Source organism: Nicotiana sylvestris, chromosome 8 (assembly GCF_000393655.2).
Source record: "Nicotiana sylvestris chromosome 8, ASM39365v2, whole genome shotgun sequence".
Classification (NCBI taxonomy): Eukaryota; Viridiplantae; Streptophyta; class Magnoliopsida; order Solanales; family Solanaceae; genus Nicotiana; species Nicotiana sylvestris.
Window position 1 is genome coordinate 83,048,087 of NC_091064.1, and position 18,258 is coordinate 83,066,344.

Genomic DNA, 18,258 nt, shown 5'->3' on the forward strand with positions numbered 1-18,258 from the left:
GATATTATGGGATCGTGTGGCACGCCGTCCACTTATATATGATATTATGGGATCGTGTGGCACGCCATCCACTTATATATGATATTATGGGATCGTGTGGCACGCCGTCCACTTATATATGATATTATGGGATCGTGTGGCACGCCGTCCACTTATATATGATATTATGGGATCGTGTGGTACGCCGTCCACTTATATATATATATATATATATATATATATCATGGGAACCAGAGTCTCTCCTGCTTATTTTCGATATTTCATTTTTATTTGTTACTCCCCGATAGCATGTCCCCTCCCAGTTTTACTTTGTATTATCTTGTTATTGTTTTCTAGCACTTGTTGTATATATATCTGTATAGGTTAAATATGGTAGGTACTGTCTAGCCTCGTCACTACTTCGTCGGGGTTAGGCCAGGCACTTACCAGCACATGGGGTCGGTTGTGCTGATGCTACACTATGTGCAAATTTTTGTGCACAGATCAGGCAGCAGCTTACGGACCGCAGCAGTAGGATTTCTGGGAGCTGTCTTCAGTCCAGGGACTCTCGAGGTAGCCTAGCTGGCGTTCGCAGGCCGAAGTCCCTTTCCATGTTTTTCGTTTGTTCATCTTGTATCAGACAAACATGATGTATTTCCTTTCAGACATTGTTTGTAGTATTCTGTAGTAGTCCGTGAGCTAGTGACACCAGACCTTGGGTAGTGATGTGTATTAAACTTCCACACTTTTGGTTTTCAGTTGCTTTATATTTAAAGTCTTTCGCTTAAATTTTGTCTCGTTTATTATATTGTTTGATAGAAAGCAGGAAAGGTGTCTTAAATATTTGGCTTGCCTAGCTCCGATAGTAGGCGCCATCACGACACCCGATGGTGGGAAATCCGGGTCATGACACTACAAAAGGAATGAATGAGTTACAGAGTGGTTCGCTCGGGCCAGTGTGGCACCGGGTGCCGACCAGCCTCCCAAGGTTGGGGCGTCACACTAGTATCCAGATGGCACCATTCGAGGTATTGTATGGCAGGAGATGTGGGTCTCCCATTTGGTGGTTTGAGGTTGGAGAAGTTGAATTGTTAGGGGCGGGCCTTGTGTATCAGGCCATAGAGAAAGTCAAAATGATTAAGGAAAGGTTAAAAGTTGCTCAGAGTCGCCAAAAGTTTTATTCGGACATTCATCACAGAGATTTAGAGTTCAAAGAAAATGATGAGGTATTTTTGAAGGTTTCCCCAATGAGAGGTATCATGCAGTTTGGAAAAAAAGGAAAATTGAATTTGAGGTATGTCGGACCGTACAAAATCATTTAGAGGATTGGTCAGGTGGCATACAAGCTCGAGCTGCCACCCGAGATGTCATTGGTACACCCAGTCTTCCAAGTGTCTATGTTGAATAAGGTAGTGGGAGATCCATCCACTATTGTGCCAGTTGAAACTGTTGAGGTTAATGAAGAATTGTCATATGAAGAAGTTCCAGTTGCCATTCTTGACAGGCAGGTCCAGAAATTGACAAATAAGGAAATTGCCTCCGTGAAAGTGTTATAGCGGAACCAGCAGGTTGAGGAAGCCACTTGGGAAGTAAAGGAAGAAATGAGAAAGAAGTATCCACATTTGTTTGTATAACCATGTAATAGCTTTTATGCATTTGGTTCCTATGAACTCTGTATTCTTTGATTTGGTCTATGTAAGACTATTCTGTTTTTGTTATATGATGCCTATGCGGCTATGGTTAGTGTTATTACAAGTTATGTTATGTCTATGGATTGTGTATATGCTGTTAAGATATGTTTTCGGGGCTCTCTGACAGGTGGATAGGCCTAGTTACAAAGGAAACTCTGACAAAAATTTTGGAAATTTAGGGTGTTAGCCAAATTTGGGGCTGTTGATATGTTTCATGATGTGAAAAAGCTGAAAGTTGCATAAGGATTGCTAAGGAGTGAACCTTGATCCTCATTCGAGGACGAATGATCTTAAGTGGGGGAGGATGTAAGGGCTCGTGAAAATTTCTACTCAAAACCCGAAATCTCGTAGTGCCAAGTTAGGAATATGTGTTAGAAATTCATAAAATTCTTCGCGACCCTTTGGATTGATTGGTGCATTAAAAAGTTAAGGAATTATGTTTTCCGAAAAAGTGCATTTCTGCGGTCCATTATACAGTCGCATAATAGCTATGCGGACCGCATAGTAGCCGCATAGTCAGACAGTTTAATGGTTAATTTTGAGGTCAACTATGCGACCAATTATGCGATCGCATAATCAATATGTAGGCCGCATAGTCATCGCATAATTCCCTTGAAATTTTTGCGAGGGGTAGTTTTGCGGTGCATTATGCGACCGCAAAACAGGTATGTGGACGACATTCTTATTGCATACCCGGGACAATTTGTTCAGATTTTGGGGGCCATTTTGCGGTCCCTTTTGCGGGCCACATGTCCATTATGCGATTGCAGATCGTGTCGGGCTTCTAATTTCTAATTTTTCAAACCCGACCCCATTCCATTAAAACACCCATGTTAGGCCATTTTGAGCATATTTTCCTGATAGTTTAGAGTGGTAGAAGGGATCCTAAAGAGAAAAAGTGGTCTTCACCAATTGTTCTTCAAATTCTTGCTTAACCACCTTGAAGATTAACAATTGAGGCACCTAGGTCTCATTCCCAAGAGGTAAGTTTCTATCACCCAAGCTCTTAATTCTAAAATGCAGCTAAAATGGGTAATTAGCAAGATGGTTCATGGGCTTGAGGGTTGCTTGTTTTGCATGAATGGGTGATGAAAGAATGTAGGAAAACGATGGGCTAATAATGATAAAAGAGGGGTTGTGGAATGATGAAATCTTTCACAAAAAGAGTGTTAAAACATAATGCCCACATAGTGTTTGATAGAATGTATTAGTAAGCTATAATCTTGACTATCCCTCTAATTCTTGATTCAACTTGTAATTCTTATAAAATAGATCGAAGTTGCTAGGAGTTCCGGAGTTATTCTTGTTGTAAGGAATTAAGGAAAGCCCTATTGAGGTATGTATGGCTAAACCCTCTCTTCTTAGAAATTGAGCTTCCATGGTGTCGGTGCAAATATTGTAAGTCCGAACTTTGCTTGATGTAGTACTTGTTATATCAAATGAATTGGTATTGTGAGAATATATGTGGAAGGTGCGTCTCCATGAGTTTAATGTGATATTCTTTGTAAAATTGAGATTGTGTGGAGAACATAAAATATGTGCTAAAATGCCTAAATTTCAAGTCGAGGTTACATTGTGATTTTTATGGCGAACTAGGTGAATTCCTCTCTATGCTTACAACTTGAATTGCTCTTGTGTGTGCCTATGACCCTAAATGGCAAGTTAAATGTTGAAAAATGCGAATAATGTGAAACGTGAGTTGTGGAATGTGGCCTAGTGCCAAGTATGATGTGGTAATTATGGCCCCAAGTGCTGATGGACTAATGTATGTGAAACCAAAAATGAAAGTGAAATGATTAATGGAAAAGGGTAACGTCTTGGTAAGATGGCCTAGCCGATCGGGCCGTGATCGGACGCCATGCTATATACATGGTGGTATTGTGTTGATATTGAAACCTGAAAGTGAGAATGAAATAGTGATTGAGGTATATATGTCAAATGAGGTGGCTTAGCCGATCGTTCCGTAATCGGACTCCGCACAAGAAAGCGGTGGTACTGTGAGTGATGATGCAACAATATGGAATGCCCCAACCTAAAGTTACAAAAATTGGGTGAAAGCTATGTGGACCCTTTTATTTGATAACATGGTAATTGTTTGAACTTGTTTAGTCCTTATGATTTCTTTACACTTGTATGGTTGTTCTTTCTAACAAGATGGTGTTTAGTTATACATACTAGTACTATTCCATGGTACTAATGTCCCTTTTGCCAGGGGCGCTAGATTTTTGAATGAATGTAGGTGGTTCTATAGCGGACAGTTTCGATTGCGTGTAGCGAAGTATCCTCCTCTCAAAGTCTTGGTGAGCCCCTTTTTCCTTCCAGGGGGTTATGTTGTACATCTTTTGTTGTAATTGCCACATTTGAAGTATGGTCGGGGCTTTGTTGTCGGCGTTGTCATAACTGTCTTTTGTATCCTTAGAGGCTCCGTAGACGTTTGTGCGGGTTATGTTCGGGTATTGGGCGGTTCTCTAGACTATGTTCTAATTATAAACATTTGTCTCCTCTAAACTATAACTGCATAATGTTTTCCGGAATGTAACATTGGTTTAAGGGCTATAATAGAAAATTAACTAGTGATGTTATATGAATGATCTTACCTATTGTCTAAATAAACCAAAGCATGGTTCCCCTAATCATATTCACTCGATTGAGCGCCGGTCGCGCCTCCCGAGGTTGGGGCGTGACAATAACCCCTTCTGGTCATGGGTCAATATACATGTATAAAATAATGCAATTCATAATGAAGTAAGTCAATAAGATCTCTCATAATATCATGAGACAATATGGTAGTAGGACATATGGGGAATCAAGAACATAGGAAACCCTAGTACTTCTATGAATAGAATCATTTACGAAAGTTACGTGCTTGCTCGTTTCGTGGTATCAAATTGATAATGCCTTAACATACCTTAACTTTGTGGAATCCGTATACCCCATACAACCCTTTATAGACTTCTTACTTCAACTTAAAAGTATCATTAACATGATAATGAAGTCATTCATCAATTATTCCAGCCTTATATCATATATTTATAACAACGAAAACAATCCACAAATCCAACTATCCTCAATTAGCAACTTTATTCACTTGGTCATGTCTAGTCCATTCATTTAACCTAATATACATAAAGATAACCTTAAGCACATGCAATAACACAATACACATACCTCCTACAGTAGCATCAAGTTAAAACCCAGCTATATTTAGCTTACAACAGCCCTCAATGGCAAAACAACACCATAGAAGTGACTTAAGCTAATCCAAGTATTATCTTGTAGTTTATCATCCGAACAACTTAACCAACATACAAGAAAGCTTAAGCACAATTAGTAGGATATTATACTCACCTTATACAATAGCAAAAACTTGAAATTTCAGCCAAACACAACCCACAACTATCCTCAATGACATCACAACCTCAAAGAGGTGTTGTTCTTCACTAGAACTAACTTTTCATATTGAAATATGGTGTAATCCATTTGCAAGACTTGAAATAACCTAGGGTTGATATGAAAACCTTGGGAGAGTATTTTACAGAACTTAAACCACTTAAAACAACTTCCCACACGAGATGGAACCACCCAAATATAAGCAACAACAAGAAGAACAAGAAACTGACCAGCGCGACGGGATTCACGACGCTTGATTTGTGTTGTTTGCCCTTTATTTGGGTCTTGGTTCATGATAGAACTTTGAGAGAGTATTTTTAGGTTTCTAGGGTATGAAGATACTGAAAACGAATGAGTTAAAATGGGTTGAGGCATCTTATATATATCAATATATCTCAACCGCCTATGTGGGTCCCATAGAGATCTGCTAGGTGCAGTATCACAAAAATACGAATATTTCTTTACTCCGATATTTTACTGAAAAACAGTTTAATGAATTGGAAACTAAACTCATAGACCTTCAATTTTGTATATATATAATCCATTAGTTCCAACTATTGGGATAAAAGGTCAACTACATTTGACCTAATATTCAGCACATCATGAATGTAACTTGTGATGACCTTTGCCAACTAGTGTTCCACAATTTGCTTGACTTCAAAATGCAGCACACGACTATTATAAGAGTAAAATAATTTATAACATAACCTCCTTATAATGTTAAGAACCCTAGTCTTACCCCAAAGTACATGTTTTAACATTCCAAACTAGTCGACTTTCGACAAAACTTATTTTCATCAATTGTTTTGGCTTCTAAGGTTTTCAACCGTCTTGGTGCTTGTTATTCATGATATTAAAGATTTGTAACCTCCAAGGTAATTTTCACGACCCCAGTTCGCCCTCCGTGAACTGTCATGATGGCACCTAGTCTCTACGACTAGGTAAGCCTAACAAATTGCAAAAAAGAAAATGAATGACAAAACTAGCCAAAAACTGTAGATAAAACATAATAAATGTTTACGATGCTGCTCGACATATGCAAATGTAAACTCTCAAACTGACACAACTCCCAGAACCCGGAATCTCATGAAATCACAACCTATGGATACTACATAGTGCCCTAAATCAAAATAAATACAGAAGGGCCATAACTACAAGAGAAAATGAAGAGGGACTCCTCGATCTACGGATGTGGCATATATACCTCGATGTCTCTGAAGAATCATCTCGCCTCAAGGATAGTAGGGCTAAGTCAAAGAACCTTGATCTGCATACGAAAAACATGTGCAGGAAAGGGCATGAGTACACTACAGCGGTACCGAGTAAGTACCAATCCTAACCTCGGTCGGGTAGTGACGAGGAAGGTCAGGGCCCTACCGATCATATACATATATATATAAGGAAATGAAATAGTATGAAGTAACACAGGATCTCCCAGGATATCATCCTGTAGTCCCCAAATATAAATATCCAGTGGATCTCCGGGGTGTCTTCTTGTAGTCCAACGCATAGTACGCAGGGTATCTTTCGGAATACGAATCCATAGTCCTAAATGTAAATATCCAATACAGGGGAAATCTACCAGGTGCAGTTCCGTAGTTCCAATGTAAATGTGCAGGGGGGTCTACCGGAATACCAATCTGTAGTCCCAAATAAACAGGCAAGGGGGATATACCGGGATATTGCTCGTAGTCCCAAAGTAAACACACAGCAACATGACGAAGAATATTCAATTCTATCCAATTCCATACTAAAGAAAACAAGTATTTCAAACCTAGTTTGCTGCACATTATTCAATTAAGGTAGTTTGAGCAAGTAAAACAGTTAAGTCACTTAGACATGCTTCCCTAAGCTAACAGTAGGCTTAAATTGCATGCAATGTACAACAAGGAAGAAAACACAATTATAGTTACTTAATGAAAATAGGATTTTCACCAATTAGCACATGTACGCACTCGTCACCTCATGTACAAGGCATATCATATATCAACAATACCAAATCCTAAGGGGAGTTCTCCCACACAAGGTTAGGTAAGCCACTTACCTCGAACCAGCTCAATCAACTCGATATCACGTTCTTCCCACAAGTACTCCACTCCAAATGGCCCAAATCTATTCAAATAAATTGCATAATGTAAATATAACTTCAAGTAACTAATTCCACTAATTAATTCGAAGCTAACACGCGAAATTAAGAAAATCGCCTAAAAAGTCCCCTGGGCCCACGTCTCAGAATCGAATAGAATTCGCAAAACTAGAATACTCACACTCTCACGAGTTCATACATACCAAAAACATGAAAATTGGACAACACACAACCCCTCAAATCCCCAATTCCACGTCGTCAATTTCAAACCCTAAACCCCCAAATTTAACCATTATTTTCCATGAATTTCCTGCCAAATCAGTAGAATAATATCATAAAAACGAGTTTGGGTTCAAAAAATCTTACCTCCTTGAAGTTACCTTGAATCCTCTCTCAAAATCCTCCCAAAAAGCTCAAAATACGGAAGAAAAAGGTGAAAAAATAGGCAAAAATCGCGACTGAACCTTTATATAGGTTCTGGCCCAGGGTTTACACACCTGCAGCCCTGACCTCGCACCTGCGGTGCCAGGTGCGCATCTGCGAAAATCCACTTAAAGCACCAAGCCGCCCCTATGCCTCTTCTACCGCACATGCGGTCTCGCAGGTGCGCTCCAGCTCTCGCACCTGCTACTTCAGAACTCCAAACGCCCATCCACATCTGCAGCTTCACCATCGCTTCTACTAGCCCGCACCTACGGTCCCATCCATGTTGGTGCGGTTATGACATATCCAGCCAACTTCAGATTTTTCCTAAGTCCAATTGAACTTTCGTTAAGCACCCGAAACACACACGAGGCCCCTGGGACCTCAACCAAATATGCCAACCAATCCTAAAACATCATATAAACTTATTCCCACCCTCGAATCACATCAAAAAATGCAAAAACCACAAATCACTCTCCAATCCAAGCCTAAGGATTCCCAAAACTTCCAAATTCCGCTTTCGATCAACAAGTCTATCAAACCTCGTCCGAATGACCTGAAATTTTACACACACGTCCCAAATAACACGATGGACCTACTCCAACATCCGGAATTCCATTCTGACACCGATATCAAAATCTCACAATTGAACCGGAAAATTAAAAAATTCGACATTCGGCATTTCAAGACTAATTAAGCTACGGACCTCCAAAAACACAATCCGAACACGCCCCTAAGTCCAAAATCATCCAACGGAGCTAACGGAATCAACAAAATTACATTCCGAGGTCGGCTTCACACTACTCCAACTATGGTCCAAATTCTAAAGCTTAAGCTCTCATTTAGGGACTAAGTGTCCCAAAAAATTACGAAACTCCAACGAATCCTCCCGACAATTCACAATAGCAGAAATAAATATGGGGAAAATAGTTAATAGGGGATTGGGGCATGAATTCTTGAAAACGACCGGCCGGGTCGTTACATCCTCCCCCTCTTAAAACATTCATTCGTCCTCGAATGAGCATAGAGGCATACTTGAAGTAGTGAAATGACGAGGGTAACAGCTGTGCATATCCTGCTACGTGTCCCAAGTCTCCTCCTTGACCAGCTAACCCCGCTACTAAACCTTCACGGATGCAATATTTTTTTACCTCAGCTTCCGAACCTGCCTGTCCAATATCGCCACCGGCTCCTCAACATAAGATAGATCCTTGTCCAACTGGACTGAACTGAAATCCAAAACGTGTGATGGAACACCGTGATACCTCCGAAGCATCAAAACATGAAATACCGGATGAACTTCTACCAAGCTGGGAGGTAAGACAAGCTCATAAGCAACCTCCCCAACACTCCTCAATATCTCGAAAGGACTAATAAACCTTGGACTCAATTTCCCCTTCTTCCCAAATCTCATAACACTCTTCATAGGTGAAACCCGAAGCAAGAACCGCTTTCCGACCATGTAGGAAACATCACGAACCTTCCAGTCCGCATAACTCTTATGTCTGGACTGGGCTGTGCGAAGTCTGTCCCGAATCACCTTAACCTTCTCCAAGGCGTCCTGTGCCCAATAATCTAGCCTCACCCGGCTCAAACCAACCACCGGGGATCTTCACCGCCTACCATACAAAGCCTCATACGGTGCCATATGAATGTTGGACTGATAACTGTTGTTGTAGGCAAACTTCGCCAATGGCAAGAACTGATCCCAAGAACCTCCAAACTCCATCACACACGCACGGAGCATATCCTCAAGAATCTGAATAGTGCGCTCAGACTGTCTGTCCGTCTGGGGGTTAAATGCTATACTCAGCTCCACTCGAGTACCCAACTCCTGCTGTACGACCCTCTAGAACGTGATGTGAAATAAGTACCTATTGATACCTAATTTTCCCTGTATATTACTTTTATAAATGCAAAATACTCTCATAATATCATAATGTATGCATATATAAGTGTATCCAAATGTTTTAGTATTTTTTCTAATTTTTTAAAGATTTTAAAATCAATTTATTGCCCTATTTTAGCAGTAAAAAAACAATAATTATTCCTTAAATAATCATTTCGGTGATTAACTTATTTTATTCTCATATTTATACCAAAATATAGTTAAGGTAATTTTTACAAATTTATTTAGCATTTTTAAAGCTAAATTGCATATAATTGCAATTTCAGCCTATTGTAATATTTAATTGCATTTATAATTACAAAATTGATTCCAGTATTTTTATTTAATATTTATACATTATTAATTAGTTTGGTACCTTTAATTTATTTCTAGAAATCATTTACTATTTTTTATAAAACGAAAAGGGGAAAAGTGGCTATTTAAATACTAGCCCTATTTCATTTCAATTGTAGCCCAAATCAATCCCCCAATTAAACCCAATTGCAATTCTAAATTACCCGACCCCTGACCCGTTTATCCAACCCACCCAGCTCCCCTTTTTATCTAGGTCGTTGATCAAAATATTCAACGGCCACCATTCTACCTTTCATTTTTTAATTCACAAACACCCTAACCCTAAAATCATTTTCATTCACCCGCCGCCTGTGAAACCCCTCTCCTCTCTCAAAATCTCTCAAGCCTTCACTAACCCTAGCCGCCTCTCATCATCTTCCACCTCGAAACACACCGGAAACCATGGCTTCCCAAGCTGTGAGGGCCCTATACTCACCTCCCCTTGCTCTTACACACCTGATACCTGAAGATTCGAGGCCAGGCCTCGAAGGTTTGCACCCAGACCTCTGCTGATTCAAGGTTCCAGAGTCATCGTCGGCCTTGCTCCGACGTATCGGTGACCTTTTTAAAGCCTTTCTCATTTCTAGGTTTCTTCTGAAACCCTAACACTTCGAGGTTTTCTCCAATCTCTTTAGATCCGTTGTGTATCTTTGCTCTCTTTGAGTTTTCAAACGATCTCCCTAACTTTTCTTTCGAAAATTACTTTTCAAAGTCTTTCTTTTATGATTTAGGGTTTTCTGAAAATGCTTAAGTGTTTCTCTGACTTTCTTTTCCTTTTCTTTTGTGTGTATTTGCCTCTACTAGTTCTATGTTTTCCTTCTACCATGTATGTTCTTTTACTGTGCTTTCTATATTCTGTCCTTGTATGTTCTTCTACTGTACTTTCTATACTATGTACTGTATTTTTATACCGTGTTCTTAAGTGTTCTTACTATTTTTCTTCTATTGAACTTTGTTTAAGTTTCTTTTAAAATGATCTTCTTAAGCATGCCTTATTCTATTGTTCTTATCAGTCTTTTCTCATTTTGTTTCGAATTAGTTTCTTTACTCTATTTGCCTTGAACCCCTATACTATATTTACATGCTATTCATGAGTTTTGTTGCTGAAAGAAGCATGTAAGAAGTTTCAGTTCTTTTTTGAAACCTCTAAACATGTTTCGATTCGACTACTTCCCTCCGCATCTCTGTACTTGATTCAAGGTGGAAACCCTAGAATTTGGGGGTTCTGCTAAGGTTTGATTGAACTAGGGTTTTATTTTAGAACCCTTAACTCTTTCAGACTAACTTTGAGTCTCTGAACTGAGTTTGGACATCTTTGTTTTCATACAATGCTGAACTTTTTGCTAAACTCTTCTACACTGGATTTTTTCTACTGATTTACACCATAGTCTTCTTTCATTCTAACATGATCCTTATATATGATGAATTTTCCTCTAAATGGTTTTCAAATTTACAATTAGTGCAAACTTTCTTCTGAATATAGCTTGATTGATTTCTTTCTATCTTTTACTTATTTCCTCTGTTACTCAACTTAAGTAAAACCCTTCTTCATCTTTTCTGACTTGGTTCATTCATACCAAATCTCAGACCTTGTGATTTACTAGATGTTAATTGACTCCCTTACCTTATTTGCACAAACCGTGTACTGTCAAAACCCTGTCCTTAAATAACCTTTATGTATTTGCCCTCAATTGCATGCTTCACACAAAGTGTTTATTCAATTCCTTTCCTTAATTGGTTTTACTCGTTTTGAATCTGAATCCCATAATAAAGGGAAGCCTTGTGTAATTTATTGACAATCAGTTTTCAAACTATTTTCTTACCTTGTTTCTGCCTGCTTTCTACACTATAAAAGGCACGACCCTTTTCACAAAACACACACTTCAGACTTCACAATTTCACAATCTCTTTTGAACTCACACTTATAGTATTTTGTCTTCCTGTTGGCACTTTGGCTTTTACAAGACTACTGCTTTTTCTACTTATTTCTTCAAAACTGGTGTGTCCTGATTTAAGTTTCACCATCACCCCAATGTGTTTACTTACACTCTTTGTATCCATGTCTACTTTATTGTTTTCTGTAGAGTTCAACATTTAGCTTAGTATGCCTATGTTCTACTGCCTGTTTTTGTTGTGAATCTTTGCTCCCTATCCCATTACCCTTATGTATTTGTAAATGGTGGCTTAGGACATGGCAATAAGAGTTGTTGTCCATGAATTGAGCTTTGAACCAATAGGGTCTTAACCTCTAAACAAGATGGAGGGTGTGCCAGCATATCCCATTGCTGGGTATGCCCATCAGCCTGCTCTTCTTGTGCTCTCTTAATCCCTCATTCCCTATATCCGTATGTGTACTATTTCCCTTCCCTTTTTCCCCTTTCAGAATTCTGCACTTGCACTCTTTTCTGGTCTCTAAGTTCTGCCCCCCTCTTGTGAGCCTTGCCTTGGGTCCTTGAGTTCCCTCTAAACTTAGACACCTGAGGGCTGGCCCTTCCACACTGCACCTTGGCTTAATGTGGCGATACATTTGGATGTAAGCACTGCCCGGAGTTCTTATGAAACTCTTAGGGAACTCTGACACACACAAGTGGTAGAAAGGCTTTGAAACATGATCTTTGGAGTTGGTTTACTTCATACTTCAGATAGGAAGTCTGAATCAGGCTCTCCTTGGTTGTAATTTTTAACTTCTGATGTATTTTCTTTACATTATTTTTCCGAACTGTATTAACTTTGTAATAAACTATTGGAGATGGCTAGTGAAAAAGGGAGGGAATAACTATGTATGTAATAGGGGTAGATATCCTGCTCATAGGGAATTTCTGATCTCTGCATATCACATAGATATCCTGCCTATAGGAATTCTGCACTTTCATATGTAGATACTATGCCTATAAGGAATTCTGCACCCATATAGATATCCTGTCTATAGTTTTCTGAAATTCTACATTCATATGGATATCCTGCCTATAGTTAAATTTCTACATCTCTCATATAGCATGCTCGTAGTTAACTGGAAATCTGAACCCTACATACGCATCTGTCACTAGGAAAACCTGTTTATAGGGCTTAAATAACTAACTGCATCTAGATATCATGTTCATAGGCTTAAACGAAGTACAACATTTAGATGTCATGCCTATAGGATTTCTGCACTCTTGATATGTCTGTAAAAGTGTCCAAAATCGACAACACATATAAAGCATGCCTATAGGAGCTTTAATCGAATCTGAACCATTTCATTTGCCTATAGGAACTTGTGCTCTTTTGCTAAAACTCGCGTTTCTTTAATACCAAACGATTTTTTTTCTTAAACCAGTATGTATTCATGTTTACTTCATTGTTTCTGGAATCAGTAGATATCATACATATAGGGTCTTTGTCTAACATCTAGGCAAGCCATAGGGTGAAAGTTTATAAACTGAATTAGATTTTAATTAGACCTTAAACAGTACATGCAAGTCATGCTACATTATGTGCTTTCTTTAGTTTAAAGGAGGTCAGTTTGAGCCATTTTATTTGTTTATATGTTTCCCCAAACTTGCTATATGTGTTTTATTTGTCGCCTTAGTATTTTACCTTTTGAAACCACAAATAAGCCCAATACCTCCTCATTTTAGGATAAGTAGTCCTAAATGCCTCCGGGACTGATAGGATTGGGGCGGGTAATAGCATGCAATAAGTGAACGAGACCATTCCGCGCTTTAATACCTTAACAGGGTGGGAAAGGGTAGATATGTATATGATGACCACGCAATAACATCACGTGTAGCCCTTCACTGAGGAGTGATTACTGGATGTTGTGTGGGATGATCCATATTATTAATAAACCTAGGAACCCCCTTTCCTTTGTTTTCTTTGTTTCTTTTAAATGTTTTTTTAAACCATTTATTTTAAGAAAATCAACTCTTTTAGTTCCTTTGTTTTACTTTTTATTTTTATTTTTTACCATTACGTGAAAATCCCCTCTTATTTGAAGCCTTTATTTGCCTATGTGTTATTTGCACTAAAGTCATAATAATAGATTGACCGGGAACCACACTAGTGGATCTTGAGGGGTGCCTAACACCTTCCTCTTGTGATAATTTCAAGCCCTTACCCAATTTCTGGTTGTTCAAATCAAACCTTCCCTAGTGTCCTAATGCACTCAAATCATTAGGTGGAGACTCTTCACTTCAAACCCAAATCCAAAAAAGGGAACGAGTTGTCCTCCCAAATGAGGTTAAATATGCGGTCCATTATGCGATCGCATAACCGATATGTGGACCGCATGGTCGTCGCATAATTTCCTTGGGATTTTGTAAGCAGCAGTTCTGCAGTGCATTATGAGACTACAGAAAGGGTATGCGAACCAACTTTCTGCCGCATACCTAGACAGAATGTTTAGAGTTTGGTAGCACTTTTGCGGTCCATTATGTGGGCCGCATTTCAACTTTGCGATCGTAGACCTGACTCGGGGCTCCAATTTTCTAAATTTTAAACCCGACCCTTATCGATATATTCAGTGTTATAGCTCATTTTGAGCATATTTCCTGATGCTTTAAGAGAGATAGAGAGGGGGCCTAGAGAGGGAAGTGCTTCCCATAAAATTACTCCATGAAACCTTGCCAAGTCTTTGAAGATAATCAAGTGAGGGTACCTAAATCTTCATCCCAAGAGGTAAGATTTCATTACCTCAGCTCTTGTTCCTATGCTTAGCAATAAGGGATCACTAGTGAAGTAATTCATGGGTATGATAATAAATTTCTTGCATGCATATCACACCATAGAATATTGGGAGTTAGTGAACTAAAAAGAAAGCAAGAGGGGTATAAAATGATAAAAATTTCTCTCAAAAGGGCCTAAGATCACAATGCACCTTTAATGTTTGATAGTATGCTCAAAACAAGCCAGAATCTCAATCTCATCTCTAATTCTCGGTTTAATTTGTAAATCTTACACAATAGATCGAACTGCTAAAAGTTCCGGAATTTTGTAAGGAATAAGGAAAGCTTTATTGAGGTATGTATGGCTAAAACCCCGTCTTTTAGAAATTGAGCTTCATTGTTGGTTGTGTGAGTACGGTAAGATTAAATTGAATTATTGTATTGATTGATATTTCACTTGACTTGGTGATGCAACCTTATATGCGTGGAAATTGCATCTCAAATTGATCAACGTGCAATTCTTGATAATTTGAAAAGGTGCAAGGGCTATGAATCATGTATCAAAATGCTTAGACTTTAGATTAAAATAAAAGTGCATTGTTGTGCCATTTACATGAAGTCTCATCAACGCCTACAACCATATTTGCTCTTGTGTGCCATACTCTCTTAAATTACAAACCTAATGTTGAAAATGGGAACAATGTGAAATGTGAATTGTGGAATGTGAAAATTGTGGCCCCGAGTGCCGGTAAACTAATACATGTGTAACCAAAGATTGGAGTGAGATGAATAGAAATTGGTAAAGCCTCGGTAAGGCGGCCTAGCCGATCGGGTCGTGATCGGACGCCATGACATATACACATGGCTGTTATGCATTGATAATTGAAACTAGAAATTGTGAATTGAATATTGGTAACATCTCCGGGAGACGGCCTAGCCGATTAGGTCCTGATTGGACTCCGCTCAAGATAGCGGTGGTAATGTGAACGATGTGGAACAGTATGAAATACCCAACTAAAGGCTATGGAAACATGATGTGAAGGTTGTGTAATTCTTTCTTGTTGATAATGTTGTGATCGTTTAAAGCTTTAGAGTGATACTTGTGATTTCCTTATTTGTGTGTGAAAGTTCTTTCTAATTTGATGGTGTTTAGTTATACATACTAGTGTTATTCGATGGCACTAACGTCCTTTTTGCCGGGGGCGCTACGTCTTTAAATGGATGTAGGTGTTTCTATAGCAGGCAGTGTTGGTCGCAGCTAGTGCCACATCATCCTTTCAGCTGACTTGGTGAGCCCCACTTCGTTCGGGGTCCTGTTTCATCTATTCATTATGTACTTTGTATTTGAGGTATAGCCAGAGCCTTAATATTGGCATTTCTATATTACATTACTCTGCAGTTGTGTTTAGAGGCTCCGTAGACAAGTTGTGGGTAGTGAAAGGTATTAGAAGTAATGTAGAAATATTGATGTTTGGCAAAGATTTATAAAACTTGTAATATTTCGATAATTATGGTGTAAGCTGCTAATGGAAATTAAATACTTACTAAATATGATTAATGGAGTCCATCACCTATTTAATCATGAATTAGTTTGGGTAGAATGAAACCTAACAGGTTTGCTCAGTCGAGTTTACTCGGTTGAGCGTCGGTCGCGCTCCTCGGATTTTGGGGCGTGACAAACTTGTTATTTGAGCCTAAGGTTTTAAAGTATCCTAGGATGTCTCGGAGTCGTGTCTAGTAGAATCCTTCTTATCGATGTGTAGTCGACCACATCTATAAGTTAGAGGCTACTTGGGCGTTTAGGAATAACACCCTTTTTTGATGTTCTGGATCGTGCAGTGAAATTGTCCCTCTATAATTAGTGCAATGTTCTATCTTTTAGTAAATGGCACCTAAAGGAAAGCAAGAATTGGCCAAGCAGCCAATGCCACCTCAGGAGTGGCTGATGATTCACTGCTTGATACTGTGGATGAGGGTAGCCGCCCTGCTATCGCTCTACCTGATTCTTCTACTCCAGAGCAGACTACCCTAGTTCCCACACCGGTGGAGAGTACCACCATCCCTCCTGTTGATACTCCTGTCCTGCCTCCAGCTCCAACTTCCGGTTCTGGTATTTTGGATGGAGATCTTAGGGAAGCTATTCAGATGTTGACCATCAATGAGGCTTCTACAGCTGCATTGAATTCTGACATGAATTATGGGAAGATGGTAGCATTTTCTCAGGCCACAGAGAACCATAAATTAAAGAACAGAATGGAGAGAGATGGTAGTAGCAAGGCCCGGTCTACGGGAAATATGGGAGAGTCACTAGGTGGGGGAAGATCAGCTTTAGGGGAGGATCATCAGGGCCTTCCCAGTCTATTGGATAGTCTTCAGCCAGTGCACCGCCGTTAGGGCCCAGCCAGTAGCAGTGGAGTCATTTTAGGCCCGGTCAGGGCAGCAGGGGATCCCATCAGCGGGGTCAGTCAGGAGAGAGGCCCCAGCAACAGCAGAGGTCCCCATGCCCCAGGTGCGGGAAGATGCACTCAGGGACTTGCTATCTAGAGTTATCTATATGCTATGGATGTGGGATGAGGGGGCATATTCACAGACATTGTCGTGCATCCCGCCAGGGAGAGGGTAGGGGTACAACTCAGTCATCCATCCAAGCAGTTGCTACATCTTCAGCCCCCTCCCCAGCACAAGGTACCCCAGCACCCGTAAGGCATGGTGCACCTAGGGGTGGTGCGCAGAGTTCAGGAGGACCCAGCCTGTTTTATGCTTTGAGTGGTCTCTAAACTGTAAAGGCTTCTCAAGATGTTGTTACAGGTATTCTGACTATCCAATCTCATGATGTGTATGCACTTATTGACCCTGGTTCCACCTTGTCCTATGTTACCCCTTTTGTTGCTATGGGATTCGGGATAGAGCCGGATCAGCTTCATGAGCCCTTTTTGGTGTCTACCCTAGTTAGCGAGTCTATTACAGCTGCTCGGGTTTATAGGGGATGTGTTTTTACGATACGGGGTAGGGATACCGCGACCGATCTTATGGAGTTAGGGATGGTCAACTTTGATGCAATAATGGGAATGGATTGGCTTTATTCATGCTTTGCCAAACTTGATTGTCGGACTAGAACCATTAGACTTGAATTTCCTAATGATCCCGTGATTGAATGGAAGGGAGATAATGTAGTTCCTAGAGGCGGTTTATTTCCTACCTTAAGGCCGCGAAGTTGATCAAGAAGGGGTGTATCTATCATCTAGTTCGGGTCACGGACACCACTGCCGAGGCACTTAGCCTTTAGTCTATACCTGTTGTGAATGAATTTCCGGATGTCTTTCCAGATGAAATCCTTGGGATTCCACCGGATAGGGAGATTGATTTTGGGATCGATGTGATACCAGGCATGCAACCTATATCAATTCCACCTTACAGAATGGCACCGACAGAATTGAAAGAGCTTAATAACAAATGAAGGATTTGCTGGAGAAAGGTTTCATCCGGCCGAGTGTGTCGCCATGGGGCGCGCCAGTCTTGTTTGCAAGAAAGAAAGATGGATCACTGCGGATGTGTATTGACTACCAGAAACTCAACAAGGTCACAATCAAAAACAAATATCCTCTGCCAATAATATATGACTTATTTGATCAACTGCAAGGTGCTACATGTTTCTCAAAGATTGACTTGCGGTCCGGGTACCATCAATTGAAGATAAGGGAGCAGGATATTCCAAAAACAGCTTTCAGAACTCAGTATGGGCACTTTGAATTTATGGTAATGTCTTTTGTGCTAACAAATGCCCCGGTAGCTTTCATGGATCTT

At 39.9% G+C, this 18,258-nt stretch overlaps 1 protein-coding gene across 1 annotated transcript; it reads left to right on the forward strand.

Moving 5' to 3' along the window:
* The first annotated feature begins 16,973 nt into the window (after positions 1–16,973).
* Positions 16,974–17,911, forward strand: LOC138875297 (uncharacterized). Its single transcript, XM_070154120.1, has 3 exons — positions 16,974–17,153; positions 17,241–17,640; positions 17,781–17,911. Exons 1-3 carry the CDS (start codon positions 16,974–16,976, stop codon positions 17,909–17,911), a joined length of 711 nt encoding a protein of 236 aa, XP_070010221.1.
* The last annotated feature ends 347 nt before the right edge of the window (positions 17,912–18,258 follow it).

Excerpts from the sequence above, each read along its gene's own strand:
- LOC138875297 (XM_070154120.1), top strand. The coding sequence starts at position 16,974 with ATGCACTCAGGGACTTGCTATCTAGAGTTATCTATATGCTATGGATGT. Across the intron at positions 17,154-17,240 it reads CACAAGGTACCCCAGCACCC|GCTTCTCAAGATGTTGTTAC; the intron begins GTAAGGCATGGT and ends TAAACTGTAAAG. Across the intron at positions 17,641-17,780 it reads TAATGTAGTTCCTAGAGGCG|ATGAAATCCTTGGGATTCCA; the intron begins GTTTATTTCCTA and ends ATGTCTTTCCAG.